The 25,090-nt window shown below is 40.1% G+C and overlaps 1 protein-coding gene across 1 annotated transcript in view; it reads right to left on the reverse strand.

Annotated features, from left to right (window-relative positions):
* LOC126235840 (importin-5) overlaps nucleotides 1–25,090 on the reverse strand; it is a 186,237-nt gene that overhangs the window by 126,739 nt on the left and 34,408 nt on the right. Inside the window, exons 6-8 of the mRNA XM_049944703.1 lie at nucleotides 18,821–18,946; nucleotides 1,681–1,892; nucleotides 315–437 (exon numbers count right to left, since the gene is read on the reverse strand). Of these exons, the coding sequence (XP_049800660.1) occupies nucleotides 315–437; nucleotides 1,681–1,892; nucleotides 18,821–18,946 (461 nt within the window). The remainder of the gene's footprint in view (nucleotides 1–314; nucleotides 438–1,680; nucleotides 1,893–18,820; nucleotides 18,947–25,090) is intronic.

Raw genomic sequence — 25,090 nt, forward strand, 5'->3', positions numbered from 1 at the left:
TTTTGACCAAAAAATGTAAGAGTGATACTAACTAGTTCAAGAAGTCTCCAGTGAAGGAAAAAAAAACAATAATTAAACCCTTCTATCACTATAAAAGAATGCTATTTACAACATGTTTCATGGTGTAAATTAAACCCTTCTATCACTATAAAAGAATGCTATTTACAACATGTTTCATGGTGTATTGACACACTGTTTGACCCCTTTTATAAAAATTGAAGCACAGTCTTAGCTTTTATGAAACTCTGCCAATGATGTTTTTGACAATGTAATGTGAGCCTGATATGTTCCTCTCACTGTTGTCTATTACATACCTGTGTCTCCAATCAGTACTTGACAGCATGGTCGGAATTGTGGATTCAATATGTGGCATTAGAGCATTACCACCCAAACCACATGCCAAACGATCCAGTGCTGATTCAGCTACCACGTTATTACTGAAAACACATTAAGAAAGAATTTGTTACGTAGTAATGTCTACAAACAATCCATTAAAAAAAAGAAAAAAAAAAAAACGGAATTCCTCAAATGCTACAAGATGCATCTTTTAATGCTGCTGTGCTTCATGAATCCTAATTCCTATCCCTTGCATATCAATAGTGCTTATTTTTAGAGCATGCATGCGAAAGTATTACACCAAGTACAAAATATATTTATGGAGAAAGATTCAATGCCTGTCTATTTCAATCCTATGCTCATGGGAGAACATTTAACACTCCTGTTTTGAGTACTCTTTTCTGATGAAAACATCTAAACATGAAACAATTTTCAAAACTAATGTACTGAAAGATGAAATCCTACACAAGAGTGGTTGGCTAAATACTTTCTAGAAGGATGACTCAGTTAGTCTCCAGAACTCTACTCATTTACACCACACCTGTATGTGTAAATTCCACAAATTATCTGACAGTTAACCTTATCTCAAAGTTGAAAACACTCACATAAAATCAGATAGACAATCTTCCACACTGCACATAGCTGCATTACGTTTCCTTGCTAACCTAGTATGCATATATCAAATGCAAGTGTGCTACGTAGAATTGAACACTACATCTTGTGTAAGTTGCTGAAAGCAAGTACACCAGAGAGAGGTTGTTTGTTTCAACCAGCTACAAATTTGTCCATTCAAGCAGATATGTATGCTTCACCAGCAACGGAATTACAGTAACCAAGCAGCCCACTGCACAATAATTCTCCTCCCAATCAACAGAATCACCCGTCACGCATGAACGTATAAACAAACTAATCATACTGGATTAATGTACGATCTTTGGCCAAGGGTACTTACATAACTGTTGCGAACTATTGGGAATACAATGTGAAATCACAACTTGCTTCAATTCTCAGTTTTTGTTTTTTTATTGAAAAGTAGTGTCATATGTAAAATGATAGGTCCTACTTGTTTCACATTCAAAAATGTATTCCAAAAAAGTACCAGTGGCACTACTGCCAGTTAGAACTATTCAAGAAGACTTGGAACCTTACCCCAAGTGTGCACCTGTGTGCTCACAGGCATCCTGCACACTTACTATATTCGTAAATTTAACAGCTTCATTTAACAACATAGAGCAGCCAATATTTCATATACGACCAAGGTTTCGAAGTAGCTTAAATAAGATCAAATAGTGCAACATTTTATAAGTTGGACACAGAGCTAAAGGCCTTTATAATGAAAGATACCTGTCATTATCTTCATCCACGACCTCATCTGTAACACTCCAATCTTCCTCCTCTTCTAGGTCAGTCATCATTTTCAGTATTTCTGGTATCAGTTGTGTGAGATACTTGCCACCAATTTTTCGTAACATAGCTGGAGCAGTTTCTGCTAATGTTACTACAGTTTCCAATGCCAAGTGACGCCATGAATCAGGCATATTTCCATCAGAAATGACCTGTGAAAACATCAAACTGCTGTATTGTAATAAACTGCTGTATTGTAATAAAAAACGTGATTCTGTGGATTCTTACTTAACAACTCTCAACAGATCACTGGTGTAATGCATCACTTTTCAGTTCTAGAACAATTATTTGATTAGTAATTTGAAATTATCGTTTTATACAAAATAATATGTGGTTCAGTAGCTAATTAGTAAACTACAAATCCAAAGTGCTTTTAATTCAATTGGTTCTAGATTTATTTTTGTCTCTTATTGCTTCTTTCACCTCTAACAAAGATTCATAAATGAGAAAAATGCCACACTGCACTGGGCTTAAGGAGTTGCAGCTGACCTGTAACTCCTCGCAACCAGTTGGTTAAATCAGTTGCGGGTGGAGGAAGGAATATGAGAACTACTTCCAACAGCACTACGCCAAATAAATAGGGACTTCAAACATTCACATTTATTATAAAAGAAAATTCTGTCTCAAAATCTGAAAACGTAAAATTTACTTCAAAGCAAACTGTGATCCAAATTTCCTCTTAATGTCATTGAACATCATTTAGCAAAGGCCAATTTGGAAAGACTGTAATAGTAAGTGCATGAATTCAACAACGTGTCAATGCACTCATTGCTCTTGTGCCACATCACTAGCAGTTGGTTGAAAGGTCTGTATAAAGGCTCCAGTAAATGATCAAAGTGCTTGTAAAATTCACTGTTGCCTATCCACGGGTTTGTCAACCAAGTGCGCAAAGATACCAGGAAAGCTAAGTTCATATTTGAAGCAGCTGTCATGAAATATTTTGACACCAGCAGGAATAGCTACCAGTGTAAAGCATTTCTCTCTCTGCACTCCCACTCTCATGTTATGCACATAATACAGATTTTCTTTGCAACACCTTCCTGCATAATATATGGCTGGGAAATACACAACACCTCTATCATTCTGGTAATTTCATGCGCTATTTTGTTTATATCCATACAGAGCGCCTCCGCAACTGGATAACTCACAATGCAATAAGAAAATCTCTGTCACTAAACAATTTGACTGTCAGTCAAAATTTCTCTCAAATATGTCAAATAGTATCTATATGACAAGCATGTCAAATGCAGCTACACACAGGTAAATAATTTGATAAACACTGAGAACAGAAAATATGATGAAACTGGTGATATTTGACAAATTACTTGAACATTTTCAGGGGCCTTTTTTAAAATACACACCACGTAATGCAACACAGCACTTTGACATACTGTATCATCATCGTCAAACGAAGAAATGCATAGATTTGTTTGCTACCTAATGTTCAAAAGTTCAAGTAATGTGGCAGTTTTCAGTGGCAGACATTTTGAACTGTGTTTGCATGAAATACTAGGAGAGGCTGGGCCTGAATTACCTCATTTATGGCGCTGCGAACCTCAGCAGCCGATTGCGTGATAGCCATTACCAAATGCTTTGTCATTTGCATTGCTCATTGTTCTCTTTTTGTATTTCAAAAGGAGTGAAGATACTAATCCAGGCCACAACCAAGTTTGATTATGACCCTCAACACCAAAAGAGATCAGTGATTTCTGTTCCCACGTGTCAGCTCTGCTTTCACAGAAATACACAATACAGGTATGTGCTGATTGCCCTGCAGGAGATAGGCAGGGCTTGTTTCACCACACCGCTTCTGTGCCGTCTTGCAGTCATAATTCTAGTTTCTTTACACTCACAGCTGACAGTCAATTTATAATGTCCCTACTCTGCACTGTAGCAACCAGAAAACAAAACCAGCTAAGGTATCCTGACTATGAAGTCTTTCTCTAACATGCAAATAATGAGTCATTTTCTGTTCTCTTTCTACACTAAGTACCTTGTTGGTTCTGTCTGTGGTCTTACACATGAGTTGCTCAGCTTGAATGCCCACAAAAGTTCAAAATCAATATTCTGTAAGCTTTTTGATTATCAGATTGTGTGAGAAAAGAAAAATAACACCTTAAATCAAAGAAGCACTCTGTAAACAGGCATGAAAATGCTTCTGTTTCTCAAAAGAGACTATCATTTGATGAAAGATGATCATTAGAAGTAAACAAAAGACCGTTTTGGGGAGAGGGGGGGGGGGACTGTTGGAGTTTCTGCAAAAGCAACCGATAAAGTATAAAAGCTTCCCAAAGACCACTTTTTTATCAGTTAACTACAATAACTAAGGCTTTGTCTTCAGGCATATAATATGACAACCTTTTAAATTTGTTCATCTCAAAATTTTGATGCAAAGTTGCTAAAAATTGGCACTAAATTTTCAGGTCCCTAATTACGAATTACCATGGATTTCTTTCAAATAAATAGATATTGTTATTGGGTTGGCTATCAAGTAATGTTTATAAACTTTATGCCTTTGTTTTACTACTCCCTAGATCTGCTTCAGTATTAGTCATGAAAAGTTGGAACAAACTGTGGCACTCATGCTTTGTTGTCTTTCACTGTCAGCCAAACAATATCTAATAATCTTGCACGCCAAGACATCTCTTGTTGTGGTGGCTACTTGGATTAACTGTTCCAATGGATGTCGGAAAATGATGTATGACTTCAAATGGACATGCACTTGTGGTCACTACCAACTTCAGCTATCAATACTGTCTGCTAGTATGCTAACATTATGGTAGTCATATTATTTCCGTGTTAACTTGGCCTTGGAATTATGATTCCATACCAATGACACCCACTTCCCAATATTTGTAACTAATAATATAGCATAGTTGCAGGCAGGCACAATGAAAAGACACTTACACATTAGCTTTTGGCCTAAGCCTTCGTCTCATACACACCATTCAGTCACTTAAGCAAGCTCACCTTTCACACATTTCTCAACAGCTCGTACCAGAATGCGACTGTCACGAAGAATGGAAGCAGTAACCTGGGTGTGTGCGTGCGCGCATGTGTGGTGGGCAGAGAGAGGAATGTGGTAAGGGAAAAATGGGTAACTGGATTGGCAGAGGGTGGCACATGCAGAGGATGGAAAACAAGAATAGGGAGGAGGTGGCAGGATAGAGGGGATAGAAACTGGTGGAGGGTGTGGGGACAGTAGGTTGCTGTAGGATGAGGCCAAGATAGTTATGGGAGCGGAGTATGTGTTTGAAGGACAACTCTCATCTGTCAAATCTCCCTCTTGTTCTCTCTCACTGTTACTACTCGTTCATTCCTTCCCGCTGATGCTGTCTCTTCTCACTGTTCCAGGAGAAAGTGTATAATATTCCTACTATGACCCTGTGCTGTAGGAAAGGAAAACTAAGATGATCCTTGTGTTGGCTAACAAATTGTCTTTAACCGAAAGCTAACCAAATTGCTCAGCTCTACATTTCTATGACCAACAGAACCTGGGGTACAAAAAAATCTGTTTCTGTGTGCAGCGTTGTGGTACTATTGGGTAGTGCATGCTGCCACATGCATACCAACTGAAAATCCCAGAGAAAAATTCAACAAGCTAAAACAGACTACAATTCTAAAATTTCTGACAAAAAAGTAGACTTCAGTCAAAAAGCTGCAGACGTGTTCATATGTCAAATTTATGTAAGATAACTGGTTCCCACTTAAAGGTCATTACAATTAATACAAGACCCTGTTGTTCTTTTATAATGTACTTGCTTCAATAGTAATTTCCATTTTTAACTCCTTTGAAAAGGGTAGAAGTGTTTTTCACAGTATATATTTCATATTACTAGTCTTACAAGTAAGACAAAAGGACTGACTACATACTGTAGTCTGGAAAGTCCAAAATGGTCATTAATGTAGGGCCAAATATTATACGCAGCAACACCTTTCTGTAACAATGTTTGAAGTTTTCAATGATGCCCCAGTTCATCAGTTGGAAGACTAGAAAAAACTAACTTGCAGTCTTCTCTTTCAAGTAAGAAGTTTGGAGAATGACCTCAAGCATTATCAATCAACAACATACCATATCCAAAGTCCCAGTTCCAAGCTGCTGCTGTTTTTTTGACTTAAGAGGTACATACAGTGTCATACCTTTCTATAAACGTCTGTCTGTGAATTCTTTTTGTTTCTGCAGATGACCAATAATTTTATTCCCTTAAATCACTTTGACAGCTACAGACCCATCAGTTTCACAAATGTCGCGTGAGAATTACTTGAGAGAGGAAAGAAATCACTTTTAATCGGTAAATGTGAAATTGCAAAATAATATTTATTTTGAGCATGTCCAACAAAAAAATGCTGCTGCATTTTTGAAACAGCTTATGCTATACTGTTAATAGAATGGGATCACAAACAGGGAGCACTCAGCACAGCAATCATCATTGGAATCACCTTCGTTTCTAATTTCTTCATTTTTTCATTCTTGTTTACTTTTACTTCCAGTTAATAAATGTCAGTGTATGAGACTGACAAGGAGCACACTGCTCTGTAAACTGCTGGCTCTTTGAAGACTTCATACTCCTTGTCACAGATGTCTTCTCTCGCACAGACGACGACAAAAACCTGGTCAGATGGTTTTCGACTTTTTTTTCTGCTTATTCCTGTTTTACATTGACTGTTTATCTTTTGGTGAAGTTTGTAAATCTTTATTTTGGGCCTCATACTTTTCTTCATATTCTTCCGGTACAGTACGAACAGTGATATTCAAGGCATGCAGTTCTCTGGCCATTGGCTGTTCGGAATTATATTTTTGATTATTTTTCCGTTGATCTGGTACGGCAGTTACATTTTTGGATGGTTGAGCCAGTAGTACGCGTTATGGTCGATGCACTACAGAGATCTTGGCAGTGACCTGTTTTGTTGCTGTGGCGAATGATTTGATGAAAGTAGGGGACTGTATTGTCTGAAATACCTTCTTCGCTGCACATACAGTACACATCTAGATCTTCCATAATCCCTTATCAATAAATACTGAGCATTTTTAGCTCCTCGAAATGTGGCTGTTCGAAAAATTAACCTTTTCAGGTGTAGCTGTACAGTGGGTACCTGTTTCATGTGCACAGACTGCATCTGCCACACATACGGCTGACTGCAATACCATAAGCAACCGAGGGTCTCATGACCGCTGTTAAAACTTAATTATAATTAAGTTGTCTCAGAACTAATGTTAAACAACAGTTAACAAAATAAGTTCAGCTGAACAGGAATTTAATTGCAGTTAACTCCTTGTGTTACAAAGCAAAGTGCCGATGATATATGAAAAAATGATACTCGCTGTCTGTCGTGCTTGTGCATGCTTTTCAGTTTGTCATCGTAACATAACAGAGCTGCACTATACAGAGCAAGAAAAGGAAGCCTAATGTCAAAATTTGAAACTGATATCGTTTTAGAGCTGGTCAGCTGTAATGAAAAAACTTAACAATACAAAAAAAAAGGGCAGGTGTAGTGTTAAGAAGATTCTGGACTCTTCAACAGCTTCAACGGTGGATAATGCTGTACTATGATCTGACCTACACACAAGTAGAAATTATTGTTAACATACTTCATCATATAGATTTAAAGATCGAGATTGATTTTGTACTTTCATTTGAATGGAAGAGGTTTGTCAATCTAGCTCATTATCAATGAAAAAGATATTTACTGACAAGATATCACGAGGCAGTCAATAAAACCAGAACACACACACACACACACACACACACACACACACACACACACACACAAGTTTCATAGTACCAAAAAGTTCCAGTGTGTAGCTTGGGTTTACTTTCTGGCATACACTGACAATTATTTTAAGATTTCTGGCCACTGGATAACATTTCAACATGTGTCCTTTACAATAAGAGCAGCAAATATATTATTTACAATAAATAACATCGGCTACTGGATGTAATACTTCTATTAAATCAAATGTGTGTGTCTGTGGTTTGTTGTGTCTTTATATACATTACTTTTTAGGTAGGTGGACACAAGCTGGCTTCCTTTACCTTCGCAGCTCACAACACACTCAATTATGCTACGGCTTAAATGGAGCAGCCACCTCTCCATGTCAGTATACTGTGTAAAGACTATATTTACAAATGTCATTATTTGATGTTTAACTATGACAAATTGTATGAAAATGACGTGCTTTTGATAGACCATCACTGAGTCATAGTAGCGAAGTCCACTGTACCAGCAACTCCAGGAAATACATCAAGTATGCTGAAGCCATTTACCACGGAATGCAATTCTATTCCAGAAGGAAACTTTATTTATTGTGGAGACATTTCTGCTATGTCCCTGAAGCATCACTATAATTCTCTGTGCTGTTGTACTACGTACATTAGTGCTGTCACCACCAACTATATTAAATGCACTAACTGCATATGTCCCGAAGTCATTCTATCTGTTCACATGCGAGACGGGGTTACCCTCATATGTAAAAAATTCCAACCTCTCACTGATTTGACCTAATAATCATTACATTGTTTCTTCTGAACAACAAAATCTAACTTCAAATGTCCTTTGTAATCTTCAAAAGGATTTGCCCTTTTCACATGTACACCAATAAGGCTGTAGTGACTGTTTAAGTTATCGAGATAACATTGTCCATTTTCTAGGCCTCCTGAAACATCAAAATGCACCACCGTCTTGATACAGTACATGTTTACTTTATTCTAATCACTATGAGTTCAAGATACACGAGCCTCCAACCTCCGTCAACTTTACCTGTTATCAACGAACTTACTTAACTTTAACCAAGGTTCATGTACTCTAATTTTGCAATGACTACAGTTAATAGCCAATTTAACCACAATTAACTTTTAATTGACACTGGTGCAGTCGGGCTAAAGTCTAGCTTGTACACCTTACAGAAGAATGCTCGAGACTTAAAAAGTGAACGATGTTGGAAACAGGGTCAGGCTTTCATGGGGAATGAAGCCAACATAAATGAGTTTCAGTACATTTAACACAATGAATGCTGCTGCCTTATCCAGTTACCCATTAACCTTTTTCATGATATAAACTTGTACTACACCACCACCTTTCCATTCCTGAAGCAGCTCATGTGTCTCCAAGTACATCATGTGCCTGCAGCTGACAACTTCACTGCTGTACTTTGTTACTTTGTAGGAGTGGCTGTCAAACGCCTACTTGCTAAGCATATTAGCATTTAGCAGCTCGTGTACTTCAGCAGCTTTTGCTGTGTCAATCCAGAGCATGCCAATTTTAAATTACTTGCCCATGCTAATCCTTATTTATATGGAGTGGGGATAATAAATTTAAGAGTTTTCTTCCTTTTCCCCAGTGACGTGCCTTGTAACTAGAATGGCCTTGAGTAGTTTTATCGGATTCCTCAGATGAACTGTCACAACAGCACACCATGAGATTGGACGTTCTTTTCCAGTGCTCACAAAAGCATTCTCAAGTGTACAGTGTAAATAAATTAGCTGTGCTCACAGGACCCCGACCCAGAAAACCCAGATTCACATAAACCTTATCCACCTATTACCAGCCAGACATCCAAGCGGAGTATACAAGACAGTCAAGAATCAGACTCACTGCAGCAGAAACAGTGCCACAAAGATCTCAGAGCCTTGTGCTCACTGAAAAATAAATGTGCTAACTCATGAATTGTCAACCCTTGGGAGGGGGATAGTCAGATGGAATACAGGGAGACTGTGGCATGGGAAAAGAAGAAATGTTACAATGGCTCATGACCTTGTGAACAGTGTCATGGACTCACAAGAGAGACAAGTGACCTGTGGGAACATGTGAAAAGATTAAGGTAAGAAGAACTGCACTGCTGGGTGTTAATACTGAAGAAAATAAAAAGTTAGTAACATGAATCATTGGAGAAAATCTTTTAACTACTGTGGACGAGTTAACTCTTCATGCTCTGTCACTCCCCAGTTGCTGAGTGCATGTTTAAACATGGTGCTGGGCTTCCCTGAAGTGCCATTGATGCATTTGTGTGTCCTGTTCTGCCAACTTCACTACTGCCACAAGTTACTTCCATATCTCGGTGAATAAAACCTCATTTCAATATCTTAACCTGTTTATGAAGTATCATGATTGTTATGCTCATGACTCCCGATGGCAGGGACACAAATGGGCATGGTGCGCATGACTGCCCATCAGATATAAAAACCAGTAACTCGAGAACGAAATAAGGTATCGCCCCACTCTCAGAGTTAAATAAAATGTCGATATCTTATCTACATTTAGTCTACAACAATGTACAGGCTAAAACCAACCGCACACAAAGTTTATGTTGTGTGTTTTTACCTCTGCAAACACACTAAAATTTGACCTAATGTTCTATTTAATTTTATGCAGTGTAGTAACTAGCTTTGGTTTTTAGTTTAGTTTAGTTTAGTTCCGTAGATCATTTTCCTGATTATTTTATTGATAAGATGTGGCACTAGATCAGGGACGGTCACGGCACGCCAAACTGCACGCATGTACAGATGTGCTGCACGCGTGCCGTCCAGGGCTTGGTCCGCCTCGTTAGACTAGCTGTGCGATGTGACATCTTTTCATCCGGCATAGGGTGCGTTAGTTGATTCGTAGTGGCAGCCATGTTTATTCCTCGCTATTTGTTAGTGATTCGTAGGAAGTTTATAAGTACTGTACAGTAGTTGTTGCAATGGAACACACATTCACGAAGTGGCGGGGTAGTGACAACGCCACGAGCCTTCAGAGCTGAATGGGAATTGCAATATTTTTTCGAAGAGAAGATGAAAATTCTCAATGTCTATTATGCAATCGCATACTCACGGGGAACCGCAAATTTGCAACAGAACAGCATTATAACACCGCACACAAAGAACTTAATGATTTAGTTGGGGCTGATAGATCAAACGAGTTGGCGGAATTAAGAAGACTTAGTGTTATGCAGCGAGACGGACCGAACGTGAGTACCCCTTACAAATCTTTGTGTTTCTCATGTTTGTATGCCTACATATTTGTCGTTAGAATTCGAATTTAGAGTTCACTCAATTTTTGTTTCTTTTTTTTTTAGCCTGCAACCAAACCTGTCTTTAAGAGCAAGCTACAAAATAGCGCTCAAAATTTCAAGAGGAGTGTATTGTTGAGGTGTCTGAACTCTTGACGCCACTGGAAGTAAAGTAGTTTAGTGAAATTAGTCTTTCCAGACAGACAATAGTGGATGTCTACAGGCAGTTAATTGATAGTGCCTGCAAGTTTATTGCATTCTCGATTGCTTTGGACGAGTCGACAGACATTTCAGACACAGCACAACTAGCGATTTATGTTCGTGGAGTTGACACAAATTTGCATGTGACAGAAGAACTGTTAAGATTTAGTACCAATGAAAGACACAACGAGGGGTACCGACTCACTTAAAAGCAGTTGAAGAGGCAGCTGAAGCCGTTGACCTGAACTGGAAAATGTTAGTTTCAGTCACCACAGATGGAGCGCCAGCAATTCGAGGGCTCAAAATAGACTTGTAGCATTGTTGCGTAAAAAACTTAGGATGATCGACATAAGATTTGTACGGAATCATTGTTTTGTACACCAAGAAGCTCTTTGTGCTAAATATGCATATTTGGAGCACGTGATGAAGTTGGTAGTCACCATAGTAAATTTTTTGAAGTCGCATGGCTTAGTACACCGTCAGTTTAAACAGTTTCTCATGAAACTGAACGAAGAGTACGGAGATGTTATTTAGCACTGGGAAATACGTTGGTTAAGTCGAGGGTCATGCCTCGGGAGATTTTTCAATTTAAGACTCGCTATTGTTGAGCTCCTGAAGAAAAAAGGAAAGGCAGAAACAAAATTAGAAGAAACAAAATTAGAAGATCCAAAATGGATTGCAGACCTCGCCTTTTCAGTTGATCTGACTGCACACTTGAACGCTCTCAATAAGACTTTGCAAGGTGAGAAGCAGCTTATTTCTGATCTGATGAAAAAAGTGGATGCATTTAATAAGAAACTCGCATTGTGGAAGGAACAACTCATGACAAAGAATACCGCCCATTTCCCTACGCTCTCTAAAGTCACAGAAAACGCAACTTCTGACGAATTTGTTTCTGTGTTGGAGGAACTACAGGCACAATTTTGTAAACGTTTTCAGGATACTGCCAGTCTGACATCTGTCCTTGAACTATTTTCTAAACCCTTTGCCGTTTCAGTTGAAAGTGCCCCAGTGCATTTGCAAATGGAATTGATCGATCTGCAGTGTAATTCCCGTTTAAAGGACAAATTTTTTTATGAAGGTTTTCCTCGGGAAGAGTTTGCCCATCTCAACAATGAGGCTGCAAAAGTTATATCAACGTTTGGTTCGACATACGTGTGCTAAAGGTTTTTTTCGCTTATGAAACTAAATAAGTCACGATTACGTGGCAATCTGAGTGACGAAAATACGAGAAACTGTCTACGTTTATCCATGTGCTGTGAGTTTGTGCTGGATATGAACTTTATTATATCTACAGCGAACCAAAAATAATTAAATTAATGGTGATAATTTTGTTGTATTTGTCATATGTTTTGTTGAGAATTGTAGTTATTGCAAATTCTGTACAGTAGTTCCAGATAATAAAATTTGCTTGTTTCACATGTAGTTGGAATCACTTATTCCACATCATACTGCATGCTGTAGACTACTTTTACGTCCGTTTTTATATCTCAGCTTAAATGTTGTAAGAATTTTACGAGTGACAATGTGAGAAGCACAATATTGTTGGTGTAATGCAGTTTCAAACCCAGCGTTATTGTTATTTTTCTGTAGGTGTACCAACAGCCAACAAAGATTCAGTATTGCTCAACATGATGTGTTGTACAGAGCTTAATATTATCAAATGTCATAATATGAAACTAAGCCACATGGTAGCAGGGCGGTATTCTTTACGCGAATGCACTGTCGCATGTGGCGTGTTCGTAGTTCCGCGCATGTGCGCGTAGTCAGCTGGTGTGGTAGTGGGGGACGTGTGACGTCAGAAGGGAGCGATACGCACGCGTTCTTGGCCGTCCCTGCACTAGATAGATACACACACACACACACACACACACACACACACACACACACACACACACACACCACAAACACAAATGAATAATAATAACATTAATATTACTGAAATTTTTAGTTCTACACATGCAACTACATTTAGAGATACCCTTTTTTTTACCATTTCTGAAACAGAAACTCATCCATGGAGTAGGAGGAGTTGCCCAAAAGAAATGATTTTAAGCTAGATTTAAAACTTTATCTGCTACCTGCCAGACACTTTATGTTGTTGGGCAAATGATCAAAGATTTTTGTTGCTGAATAACGTACTCCTTTTTGAGCGACTGACAGCTTCAATAACGGATAGGAAAGGTCATTTTTCCCTCTAGTGCTGTACGTATGAAAATCACTGTTCTTCGCGTATTGAGATGGATTATTTGTAACGAATTTCATTAGCGAATATATGTACTTTGATGGTACAGTTAAAATACCTAACTCCTTGAATAGGTGCCTACAAGACGTCCTTGGGTGAACACCACTAATTATTCTCACTGCTCTCTTTTGTGCAACCAATACTTTATGTCTAAGTGGTGAGTTACCCCAGAACACTATTCCATAAGACATTATTGAGTGGAAATATGCAAATTACATTAGGAGGCTGATGTGTTTATTAACAAGACTGGCAATTACACAAAGAGCGAAAGAAGCTTAACTTAGTTGTTTGAGAAGCTCAATAATATGCTTCTTCCAGTTCAAGCTGTTCGGTGTACAGAACTGGATATAGTGAGTTTTTTTCAAAATTAAGGGAGAGTCCATTTCCTGAGAACTAGCAAACTACTATTGTTGCATTCTTTAGTTCCATAATTAGTTTGATGTAGCTCTCCAGGACAACTCATCTGTATTCATCATTCCTTGGCGTCCCTCTACAATTTTTAATACTCAGACTTCCCTCCATTATCAAACTAACTATTCCTCAATGCCCCAGAATATGTCCTATAAATCAATCCCTTCTTTTAGTTTAAGTTGTGCCATAATCCCCCCCGCCCCCCAATGCGATTCAGAACCACCTCATTAGTTTCACCATCAACCCATTCAACCTTCAGCGTTTTTTTTTAGCCTTACATTTCAAAAGCTTCTATCTTCCGCACCCTGTGTAATAGCACTACATTTGGATTTCAGAGAGTTAGGATTTCCTTTATCTGCAAGATAAGTCCTAGGATCAGGACTGCCTCACATGTTCTTACATTTGTCCAAAACCCAGAGTGGTCTTCCATGAGGTCAGTTGCTATTATTTTTTTAATTCTTCTGTAAATGTTATTGTTGTTGTGGTCTTCAGTCCTGAGACTGGTTTGATGCAGCTCTCCATGCTACCCTATCCTGTGCAAGTTTCTTCATCTCCCAGTACTTACTGCAACCTACATCCTCCTGAATCTGCTTAGTGTATTCATCTCTTGGTCTCCCTCTATGATTTTTACCCTCCACGCTGCCCTCCAATGCTAAATTTGTGATCCCTTCATGCCTCACAACATGTCCTATCAACAGGTCCCTTCTTCTCGTCAAGTTGTGCCACAAACTCCTCCCCAATTCTATTCAATACCTCCTCATTAGTTATGTGATCTACCCACCTGATCTTCAGCATTCTTCTGTAGCACCACATTTCAAAAGCTTCTATTCTCTTCTTGTCCTAACTAATTATCATCCATGTTTCACTTCCATACATGGCTACACTCCATACAAATACTTTCAGAAACGACTTCCTGACACTTAAATCTATACTCGATGTTAAATTTCTCTTCTTCAGGAACGCTTTCCTTGCCATTGCCAGTCTACATTTTATATCCTCTCTACTTCAACCATCATCAGTTATTTTGCTCCCCAAATAGCAAAACTCCTTTACTACTTTAAGTATCTCATTTCCTAATCTAATTCCCTCAGCGTCACCCGACTTAATTCGACAACATTTCATGATCCTCGTTTTGCTTTTGTTGATGTTCATCTTATATCCTCCTTTCAAGACACTGTCCATTCCGTTCAACTGCTCTTCCAAGTCCTTTGCTGTCTCTGACAAAATTACAATGTCATCTGTAAATAATCTGTGATTATTTTGAAATTATGACCTGTTAAATGGATGTTTTGGTAATATTCAAATCTGCGAGGACCTGCTTCCTTTTTGAAAGGATACAGAATTCAGCTGAACTGAATTCAGGTATTTTCTCACAATCATTCGACGTGTGAAAATTTATGAACCCTTGTTGTTTATAAACAAGCAAGCATGTGTACAACTAATTTTATTAAAAATTTAACAATAATTAGATGTGATGAGTACAGCAAACTTATTACATATAGCTGATATCCTATACATAAATTCCAACAGTTCACAAGAACACCACCTTTTACAAGCTGCACATTATTTTATTAATGCAACAGATGACTTTCACCTATTTAAAAAAGTATCCCCAGAGGGTGACAGTAAATCATCTAATTCTTGATCTGAAAACCATGCATCCTTCCTTTATGTGGAAATCCAGCTGAAAACCTTCACTTTTCTGTGCACTAACTGTGGTTTTGTAACATAATATTTCAATTGCCATTTTCAGTGAGAATATGCTGGCCAACAGAAGAAGACACCCTGCACCTTGTCAGAAGGCAGAGGGCATAACATTCTCATTTGACCAGCAGGCCCTCCCAGTCACCCAGTCACTACAAATGGCTGGTCAGATCACTAAAATGTTAGGAGGAAATGAGGTAATTCAACTGAATTAAAATGACAAAGGCTGGAGAGACATATATGAATTAAAAGATTATTTCAGAACAACCCACGAGCCAAGGCAGTAAATATATGCTGGACAGTAACTTCCTTTCTCCCTTTGGAAGTGGTATCAGGGTTTAATGATGGGTGTTGGTGTAGCAGTGAAAGAATGATTGAAAAACTTGTCACTGGCTCAGCTGAAGAAAATTGGGGACTACAGACCAATATACCAACAGACGAGAAAGTATTGTGTTCTGTGCTAATGTGAGTGGGAGGCCCAGAGTTCAAAACATAATTAAAATTTAAACACTTGTTCCTCACCGTATGTTGGAGATGCTGAGTCAGAGAAAGGCACAGCAGAAAGAAAGAATCCCTGCTCTCAACACGTGTCACAGCTCATATCCCCATAACAGACCTGGATGCAAGACCTGTCTCGTACATCCTCCAACAATCACCTACTCCAGTCCAGTCACAAGCATCACCTAACCCATCACATGCAGTCATGTGATCTACAAGTTAAGCTGCAACCACTGTGCTACATTCTACATGAGCATGACAACTAGTAAGATGTCTATATGCATGAATGGTCACCAACAAACAGTGCCCGAGAAACAGTTGGACCACAAAATGCTGAGCACACCGCCCAACACAACGTTCTTCATTTCAATGACTGCTTCACAGCCTGAGCCATCTGGATTCTTCCCACCAACACCAGTTTTTCTGAATTGTGCAGGTGGGAACTCTCCCTGCAATATATTCTACATTCCTGTAACGCTCCTGCCCTCAACCTTCATTAGTCTTCATCCTCATCTTCTAGGCCCTTTCCTGTTCCCATTACAGTAGTACACAGTCCTCTATACCTCTCTCCTTTTCAGTTAACCTACCCACCCTCCGTCTAACCTCCCAACTGCACCTAGCTCCCTACCCTCTCTCCACCGCATCCCTGTATGCTCCCACAAGCAGCACTTCACTGTCCCCAACCCCTACCCTACTATCCCTCCCCCTCCCCACCCCAGCCTCCTCCCTAACCCCACATCTGGTTGCGTCTCCCACCATGCACAGCTGCTTGCACAGTGTGGCCTCACCAGCCAGAGACTGTGTGTGCGTGTGTGTGTGTGTAGGCCTTGTTGGCAAATGCTCATTTTCTAACAGTCCTCTCGTTGTGCCTACCTGAGACTCAGCATCTGTCATATGGTGAGTAGCAACTACCCTTTTCATAATACTGTTACATTCCATCCTAGATTTTCCACTGTTCCGATTGATTACCATTCCAAGAAATTTTGCACATACTTTAGTACAGGTTGCATGCATAAAAATCCCCCTAAGATTGGGGGTGGAGGTATGTGGAATGGAGGCAGTTAGAAGATCAAATCACTGACCATCCAACATGTGGCCTCACCTTCACAGGTAGTACATTAATTGGCCTCACCGTCACAGTTAGATTAATAATATGTAATGTGAAATCTATGCAAGACTGTAAACATTCAGCTATCACTTCCCTAAAAATATGATGTGGTATCTGAACCCTGAAAGTTGTCTTTACGACCAATGTAAGCATGTTTGACAATAAATGTTTAACCACAGGGGCTTACCACTTATGCTGTGTAAATCTTCTCTACCTTTGATAATGATCTCCATATGGCGAGAAAGCTACTCCACAAGTTTCCTCAGGTATCCCGAATCTAAGCAAGTCACTCATTAGCGATTAGTACCTATAAAGCTATCAACTGGCAGGAATTTTGACCCCTAATTTCACATGCTGTTCCAAATAGTCCCTGATGTTTTCTATGGGATTAAGATCAGCACCAGATTCCAAATTTCCATTGCATAAATTCTCTCTACAGTGTTCACACACTGAAAACTAATTGAAGTGGACTTCCATTCTGGATAGTAGCAATTCCTTTTGTGTTCAAAACTGATTGTCAATGACAAGGTGTGACACTCGCCTTCCGTCCCAGTCATTTTAATAGCCTTTTATGATCACGGCTCTTGCACTGTGTTACATGGCTGCAATTGGTACACTGTTCCTTATTGACACATGGCACAGTCTGCGATGATACACCAATAAATTGGGAATTTCGTTCACGTTGTAGTCTTGGGCACAACCGAGCACATTGCTTCTTTAGACTATTCTGCCATCTCCACACCAACCTATCTTTCTGTGCTGATCCCATGCAATTAAAATACACAGCACTTAACTGTCATGGATTACATCAGTGGTATGGCAGGTGGGGCCACATGACTGCTTGGTAACACTACAACACTCCAAAGCAAACACTGTGGTCTTACGGGAGGTGGGGTCCAATGGGCTTACAAACCTCACCCAATGCCCTCCAAGGATATCCTTGATTTTCTCAAGAGACTTTGTAATGTCTCAAAGTGAATAGCTATCTGGGAATAAGGTTTTCTGTAATGATATACAACTGATTAGTAGTGTTATTAGAGAGTGTAGGGTTAAGTTAAGCAAGGTGACTGGAGTAGCTGTTGCAGTTCCGTTGGACACTGTGCATTTTTACAAGGGGGGGAGGGACCGGAAGACACAAAAATTTGTTTCATAATTAAATGTGAGTCAATTCCGCTTATTGTGAAGGACTGTTGCCAATCTGTATACCTCTAATTGTTGGACGATCTGGGGCCATTGCGGTTACCAGAGAAGAAATCAAAGGGTTAGACGGATTCAGCAACCCCAATGGCCCCAGATCCATCTGTCGCTCTGAGTTCTAATTCCTTCATTTTTGTTATGGGCTTTAGCCCCACAAGGGAATGTCTGTCTGGGTTTCTGGATCTGAACAGGGACTGTTCAAGAGCCTATTGCCTGTACCTCTTTTAGTCACATCGTATCACCAGGACAAGCAGTGATGCTGGTTTGCAGTGTGGATCTGAAGGACCACATCTGATTAGCTGGAAATTGTTATAAGATAGGTTTGCGTGTGACAAAATTTAGTCACATTTGGCAAGCTCAGTATGAAACAAAGAAGCCATTATCGGTTAGGAGTCATGAGGGAACTACAGCCAGAGAGAACCTGGAGAGTAGAGGGGTGGAAGTTTTCACGACATTAATGCAGCATGGGTTAATAAATGCTGCACTGACCGAGTATTTCATTGCAATCATTCAAATGTTCACAAATGTTTTGAGCCACCTGGGAGACAGGAAGAAGGAACGATCAAGAATATCCTATTCTGGTCATCTGCTCCTATTTCAGCAGCGAAAGCTACAAACATTAAATGGAATAAAATTCTACAGTATTATACCTAGTCATCTGTGTTAAATGTAATATGGCTGCAACTGAAGTAAGCATATTGAATGATCTTTGTATTTGATATCTTACCTTCATGCAAACACATAACAGGCTGTCCAGTTGGGGTCGTAAAAATTTTGGGGAAGATTCACTCATATCAATGAAACATTTTAACAATGAATCATCTTCCTGTTTCTGTATACTTTCAACTGTGACCTGAAATTTCAGAAAAACAACATAATTAATGGCAATTATATAGTTCTGCTGTTAAATGAGAAAATCATGTAGTTTTCCCCAAATAATGTTAACAAAACTGAATTGCCCTACAACGAAGTACATACAAAAAATTCATTTTGTGCATGTGGTGCCCCACATCTTGTCAATATTTGAAAAAATTCATTTCAAAGCTGTCAGCACCCACTGATACAATAATTCTTTATTAAGAACCACTTTCAATCATTAATTGTTTTCAAGGATTATTTATTACGCATGAAAGGTAATGTTCTTACTGAGGTTAAATAAAATAAGAATCATCCTGTGTTACTGTTGCCAACAATTAAGTGCATCAATATCTAAAATCTGCAAACCACTCTGAAGTGCATGATAGAGGGTATGTCCCATGGTACCAGTTATAAGAGCTTTCTCCCACTCCATTCACATAAGGATTGTGGGTAGAATTGAGTGCTCAAATGCCTCTATGTGTGCTATAATTAATCTAACCTTGTCTTTGCGATCCCTATAGGGGCAATGTATAAGGGGTTGTAATTTATTCCTAGATTCATCACTTTCAGCTGGTTCTAAAAACTTACACAAGGTTTCATGGGTTAGTTTGTGTTATCTTCGTGTAGCTGACTCCTCCCATGCATTTAAGAAACCTGCAAACACTTGTTGTTGCCTTCTTTGTATACCTTCAATATCCCTGTTAGTCCGATTTGGTGGGTTGGTTGGTTAAAGGACGAAATTACTAGGTCATCAGTCCCTTTGTCCTCGAACTGACTGTAGATCAGAAAGGCTACCATGCAAAACCCAGGGGAACAGAACCCCGAGCTCTACTGATGTCAGTGAAGCTAAAGCAAGGGACACAACAATAGAGAGACAGAGAAAGAAAGGTAAGCAAGGTGCCCCATCGAGGGGCAGCCGGAAGCCCCTGAGGGCAAGTGCAAAGAGGGGACATACATCTCCCAGCCCCTGCCACTTACCAGAGGTACTCTACTCTCAGTTCGCCTTGGAAAGACTAGCAGCAGAAAGAGCAGGTAGGGTGAGGAACAGGCTGGATCGTGGACCACCTATAGCCCAGACACCTGCAAAGCGGCAAAGGCAACAGTGTTTTCACCAACCCCTCAATGGGCCAATATGGTTAAGCAGCCCTCCCTTCAAGGGACTGGAGGTCTGTTACCTGTCAGGAGTGTGTTTACTGGTAGCCAGTTTGGTCAAGCTATCAGCTAGTTCAATCTCCTGGATATGTGCCATTCATGGAGAAAAATTGACGTCGGAGGGCCTCAGGATGAACTGAGTCATTTGGACCTTGTGACAGGTCAAGACGAAACTGTGGCCATGGGACACACCACAGAGGTGTACAAGAGTGGGTCCAGAGGAGAGGAGGAAGAGTAAACATCTGGAGTTCAGAGAGGATGGACTGGATGCAAATTGCAATCATAATCCCTGATCGGGACCCCCCGTTGCGGATGACGGATTACCATGTTCAGAAAGAGGAGACAGTAGTTCGGATGCTTAGAAGAGCTGTGAACTTGGGCAACATAACTGACAAGCTGCGGTTGGCGTCTGATCCACAATGGAGGGATCCCAGCCTCCACAAGTAAGCTGTTCACAGGACGCATTCAAATGGTTCCTGTTCTAGGTCGAACCCTGAAGCGGATCCAGAATCCACGACACTAAGTGATGCCGAACAATATGACAGACCTGATAATCGAGGCGGGATTGTATCAGGGCTTTGTAAAGCTGCAGAAGGGTAGTGCGATCTGTACTCAACCTGTTGTTACTTAGGCAGCAATGTGTATTAAGGTGCAGTCAGCACTTTACCTTAAGCTGGTGAAGAAGGAGAATCATTGTCCACAGAATTTAAGACTAGTCCGAAAAAGCAATAGTTCTGCACAACATTAAGTAGTTGGTCGTCGTGGTAAAGTTCTGGTTGTGGGTGAATGGTACGACATCAACAGAAGTAAATGACGCGAGTCTTGGCGGTGAAAAATTAAAAGCCAAGGGTGATAGACCACGTCTGCACCTTTCGTATGGCATCTTGTAGTTAATGTTCAGCGACACCCACCCTAGAGGAGCAACAGTAGAGGCAAAAGTCATCAGCAGACAAGAAAGGTGATACTGACAACACCTCAAGTGCTGCTAGACCATTGACAGCTACCGAAAGGAGAGGGGTACTCAATACTGAGCCCTGCGGGACCCCATTCTCTTGGATTTGGAGGTACTGTGCGAAGCACCAACTCGAATCCTAAACATACGGTGTGACAGGCACTTCTGGATAAAAATCGAGAGTGGACCTGAGGGACCCCACTTACATAGGGTAGCAAGGATGTAGTGTCGCCATGTGGTGTCATAAGCCTTTTGCAGGTTGAAGAAGACAGCTATAAGGTGTTTACGTCCAGGCAAAAGCTGGTAGGATGCAGACTCCAGCTAAACTGGATTATCAGTAGTGGAATGGCCTTGGCAGAAACCATCCTGGGGCATAATCAGAAGACCCTGAGACTCAAGCAGCCGAATAGCCGCCAGCTCACCATTTGTTCACGCAACTTACAGAGAACGTTGGTGAGACTTATTGGCCGATAACTGTCTATCTCTAGAGGGTGCTTACCCAGTTTCAGTGCTGGCACAATGATGCTTTCTCACCATTGTGATGAAAACTCACCCTCATTCCATATGTGGTTAATGATGGCAAGAGTACGACACTTACAATCCACTGGTAGTTGTTGCTTGATCATTTGGCTGTGGATACGGTCTGGGCCTGGGGCTGTATAAGGACAGTGGGCTAGGATACTGATGAATTCCCACACACTGAATGGAGCATTATATGGCTCCAGGTGGCATGTAGTGAAAGATAATTGTTTTTGCTCCGACTGCCGTTTTCGGACATGAAAGGCAGGTTAATAATTCTTAGAAGCCGAGGCTTGAGCATAGTGCAGAGCAAAATGTTCAGCACCAGCATCTGGGTCAAAGTAGACAGTGCCACTCGAGGTAAAGTACCATGTACACCTGCAGGTGTTCGGTATTCTCAGACATCTGATCTTAGCCCAAACCTGAGGATGAATAGTACATGGTACGATGGTTGAAACATACTGTTTCCGCTTCTGACTTTTTATTAGGTGCTGGACCTGGGCACAGAGCCACTTAAAGGAAATGAGGTGCAATATCCATGGGTGCCACTTTTGGTGTTGGAGAGCCCACCTACAATCCCGAATAGCCTTTGCGATTTCCGAGAACCACCAAGGCCTGAGGAACAGGGAATAAATCAGGTGCTGAAATAATGGCTGTAGTCGTATTCCGGACTGCCTCATTGATATCGTCAACTGGGATGGTGGGGGCAGCCAAGGTCGACAGCAGAGGCAAAACATCCCAGTCAGTGCTGTTGAGAGCCCATCTGGGCAGGCGTCCAGGGGAGTGACACCAAGGGAGGGATAAGATCAGGAAGTGGTCAATACCACACAGGTCATCATGGAGCCTCCAGTAGATGGATTGGAAAAGACAAGGGCTGCAAATGGAAAGGTCAATGGCCGAGAAGTTTCCGTGTGCAACACAGAAGTACGTGTGAGTACCAATACTCAAGGCGGTAAGGTCAAGTTACGACAGTAAATTTTTGAGGTCTTTACTGTTGTCAGTGACCATGGTTCCACCCCACAAAGGGTTATGGGCATTGAAATCACTGAAGATTAGGAAAGGTGGAGGGGAGCTGAGAAACCAATGCAAACAGTACCATCTGAGACACTTAACCATCAGGAGGGAGGTAAACATTGTTGATGGTGATAACCTGAAATACACTTACCCAAACAGCCACAGCCTCCAAAGGTGTATTGAGAAGCACAAGTTTACTATGTAGACTGTCTTGAACATAGATGGGCGGTGAGAGAGCCGTGGCCCCGAATCCACCTGCATGAATGTGGGCAGAGCTGAGAGCAGCTGACCTCTATCTGATAGTTTGTACTGTAAAGACCAGATGGCTACGTGCAGCCAAGGCGTAAGCATAGCCATTGCAATGTACCTGACTGAGTATATTGTGTTATGGTACAGAGTGTGGTGTATTTGAAATGGCTAATCAAAGCTATGCAGTAAAGCAGCATTCTATTTTATAGTTCAACTCTAGTTGGGTTGTGATTACTTGTTCACTGAAAGTGAAGGAGGAGCATAATGTTTGATGTATGGCAAAATATCAGCCACAAAAAAAGTACATTTAAAATGTCACTAAAGAACACATTACTTGGAAGTGTAGTTGAAATATGATTTAATCATCTTAATAATCTATGCAAGGAAGGAACTAAAGTAGATGTATGTATTATACTGTTCTACCTACACACAATATAAATTACGGTGCATAATAAACAAAATTTTCCTTTGAAATGACAAATTCGTTAATTTCTTACTAAGGAATGTGATGCCACCTCTTCCGAAGCGGCTGTTCATGCTAGTTACAGAATAGCTTTGGTGATCGCCCATCCTTCAAGACCATTTTGTGATGGTGAATTTGTGAAGCAGGTTTTGGAAGTTGTAGGAGACGCACTGTGTCTACAATTATTGTATTATTTTGGGAGTTTGAGTCTGCCGTGGCACATTATAACTAGTCGTATCGAATGTTTGTCAAGTGATATCGTGGAACAATTAATGGAGGTCAATTCGAATGTCTTGTTGTTTTAACCGCTGCATTAGATGAGAGAACCAACTTAGTGGACACAGCCCAGCTGGCAATATTTATTAGAGGTGTTTATACAAACTTGGTGGTAAGGGAGGAACTCCTTGATTATGTCCTCTCAAATAAAACAATGACAGGTGATGACATATCGCAGTGCGTGGAAGATGTATTTGCTAGGTTTGGTCTACTGTGGGAACAGCTCATCTCAGTTGCCACTGGTGGAGAACCCTGCATGGTCGGACGTAGAGCAGGGCTTGCCGGTCATCTGAGAAGCAAACTAGTGCAACACAAAGAGAGGTTTATACCTGCGCATTGTTTGACTCATTAACAAAACATGTGCGCAAAAAAGTCACAATGGCAAATGTAATGACCACAGTAATGAGAACAGTTAATTTTTCTAAGATTCATGGACTGAATCACAGACAACTTAAAGCACTACTGAAGAATACTGAGTGCGAATTTGATGATATTCTGTACTTTTGTGAAGTTCTTTGGCTCAGTAGGGGTAACACGTTGAATTGATTTTTTGATTTGTTGTATGAAATAGTTTTATTCATGGAAATGAAGGTGCATCCCATCCATGAGTTCACTAATCCTAAATGGATTAACGAGTTAGCATTTCCCACCGACATCACATCCCAAATGAAAAAAATTAAGTTGCAGGGAAGCAACACACTTATCATTCATTTTGCAGACAGTATTACGGCATACGAGCAAATGTTGGAGCTTTGGCAGCGTCAGATGTTGAAAGGTGAGTTAGTCCATTTTCCCACATTGTCAATGCCAAAATCTAGTTTAACTCAAGATCAGTTGCAGACATTTTCAGGTACTTTTGCAAGTGATTGTGAATTGAAGGCTAAATATGAATAACAAACAAGGCTATCACTTTTTTATGAACATTTTTTGCAAACAGTTTCCCAAATATGCACAAAATGATTGCCAAACTGCTATCAATGATCGGCTCAACATATCTTGTGTGAAAACTGTTTTCTCTAATGAAGATAAATAAATCTCCATAAACAGCAACACTGATGAAGATCTCACTGCAGTTCTATGAACTGCAAGTGTGCACCAAATTTAAGTGTTCTTCAGCAAAAAGAGACCCAAAACTCCACATCATCTGCTGAATGATGTTTCAGATATATAACAACTCATAATCCTATATTTTATGTATGGTGAATTAAATTTTGTTCATTTATTTATTTCAGTGCTTCACCCAGAGATAGTCTGTCATTCATTGGGTTTGCTGTACTCCAAATAAGCTTTTATGTTGGCCTACTGTATTTTCATGACTATAGGTAGAAGCCAAAGGAGTATTTAGTTGCCACATGTCTAAATACATTTGTTTCCTACGCATAATCTAATGAAGGAATATAATTGACATATTTATTCAGCATATCATGATATAATGCACTAAATAGAATGAGACATTAGATACCACAACATCAATGCCTCAAGTTTACATCTGGTATGATATGCAGCCCTTCTCC

Source organism: Schistocerca nitens, chromosome 2, assembly GCF_023898315.1.
Source record: "Schistocerca nitens isolate TAMUIC-IGC-003100 chromosome 2, iqSchNite1.1, whole genome shotgun sequence".
Taxonomy (NCBI): domain Eukaryota; kingdom Metazoa; phylum Arthropoda; class Insecta; order Orthoptera; family Acrididae; genus Schistocerca; species Schistocerca nitens.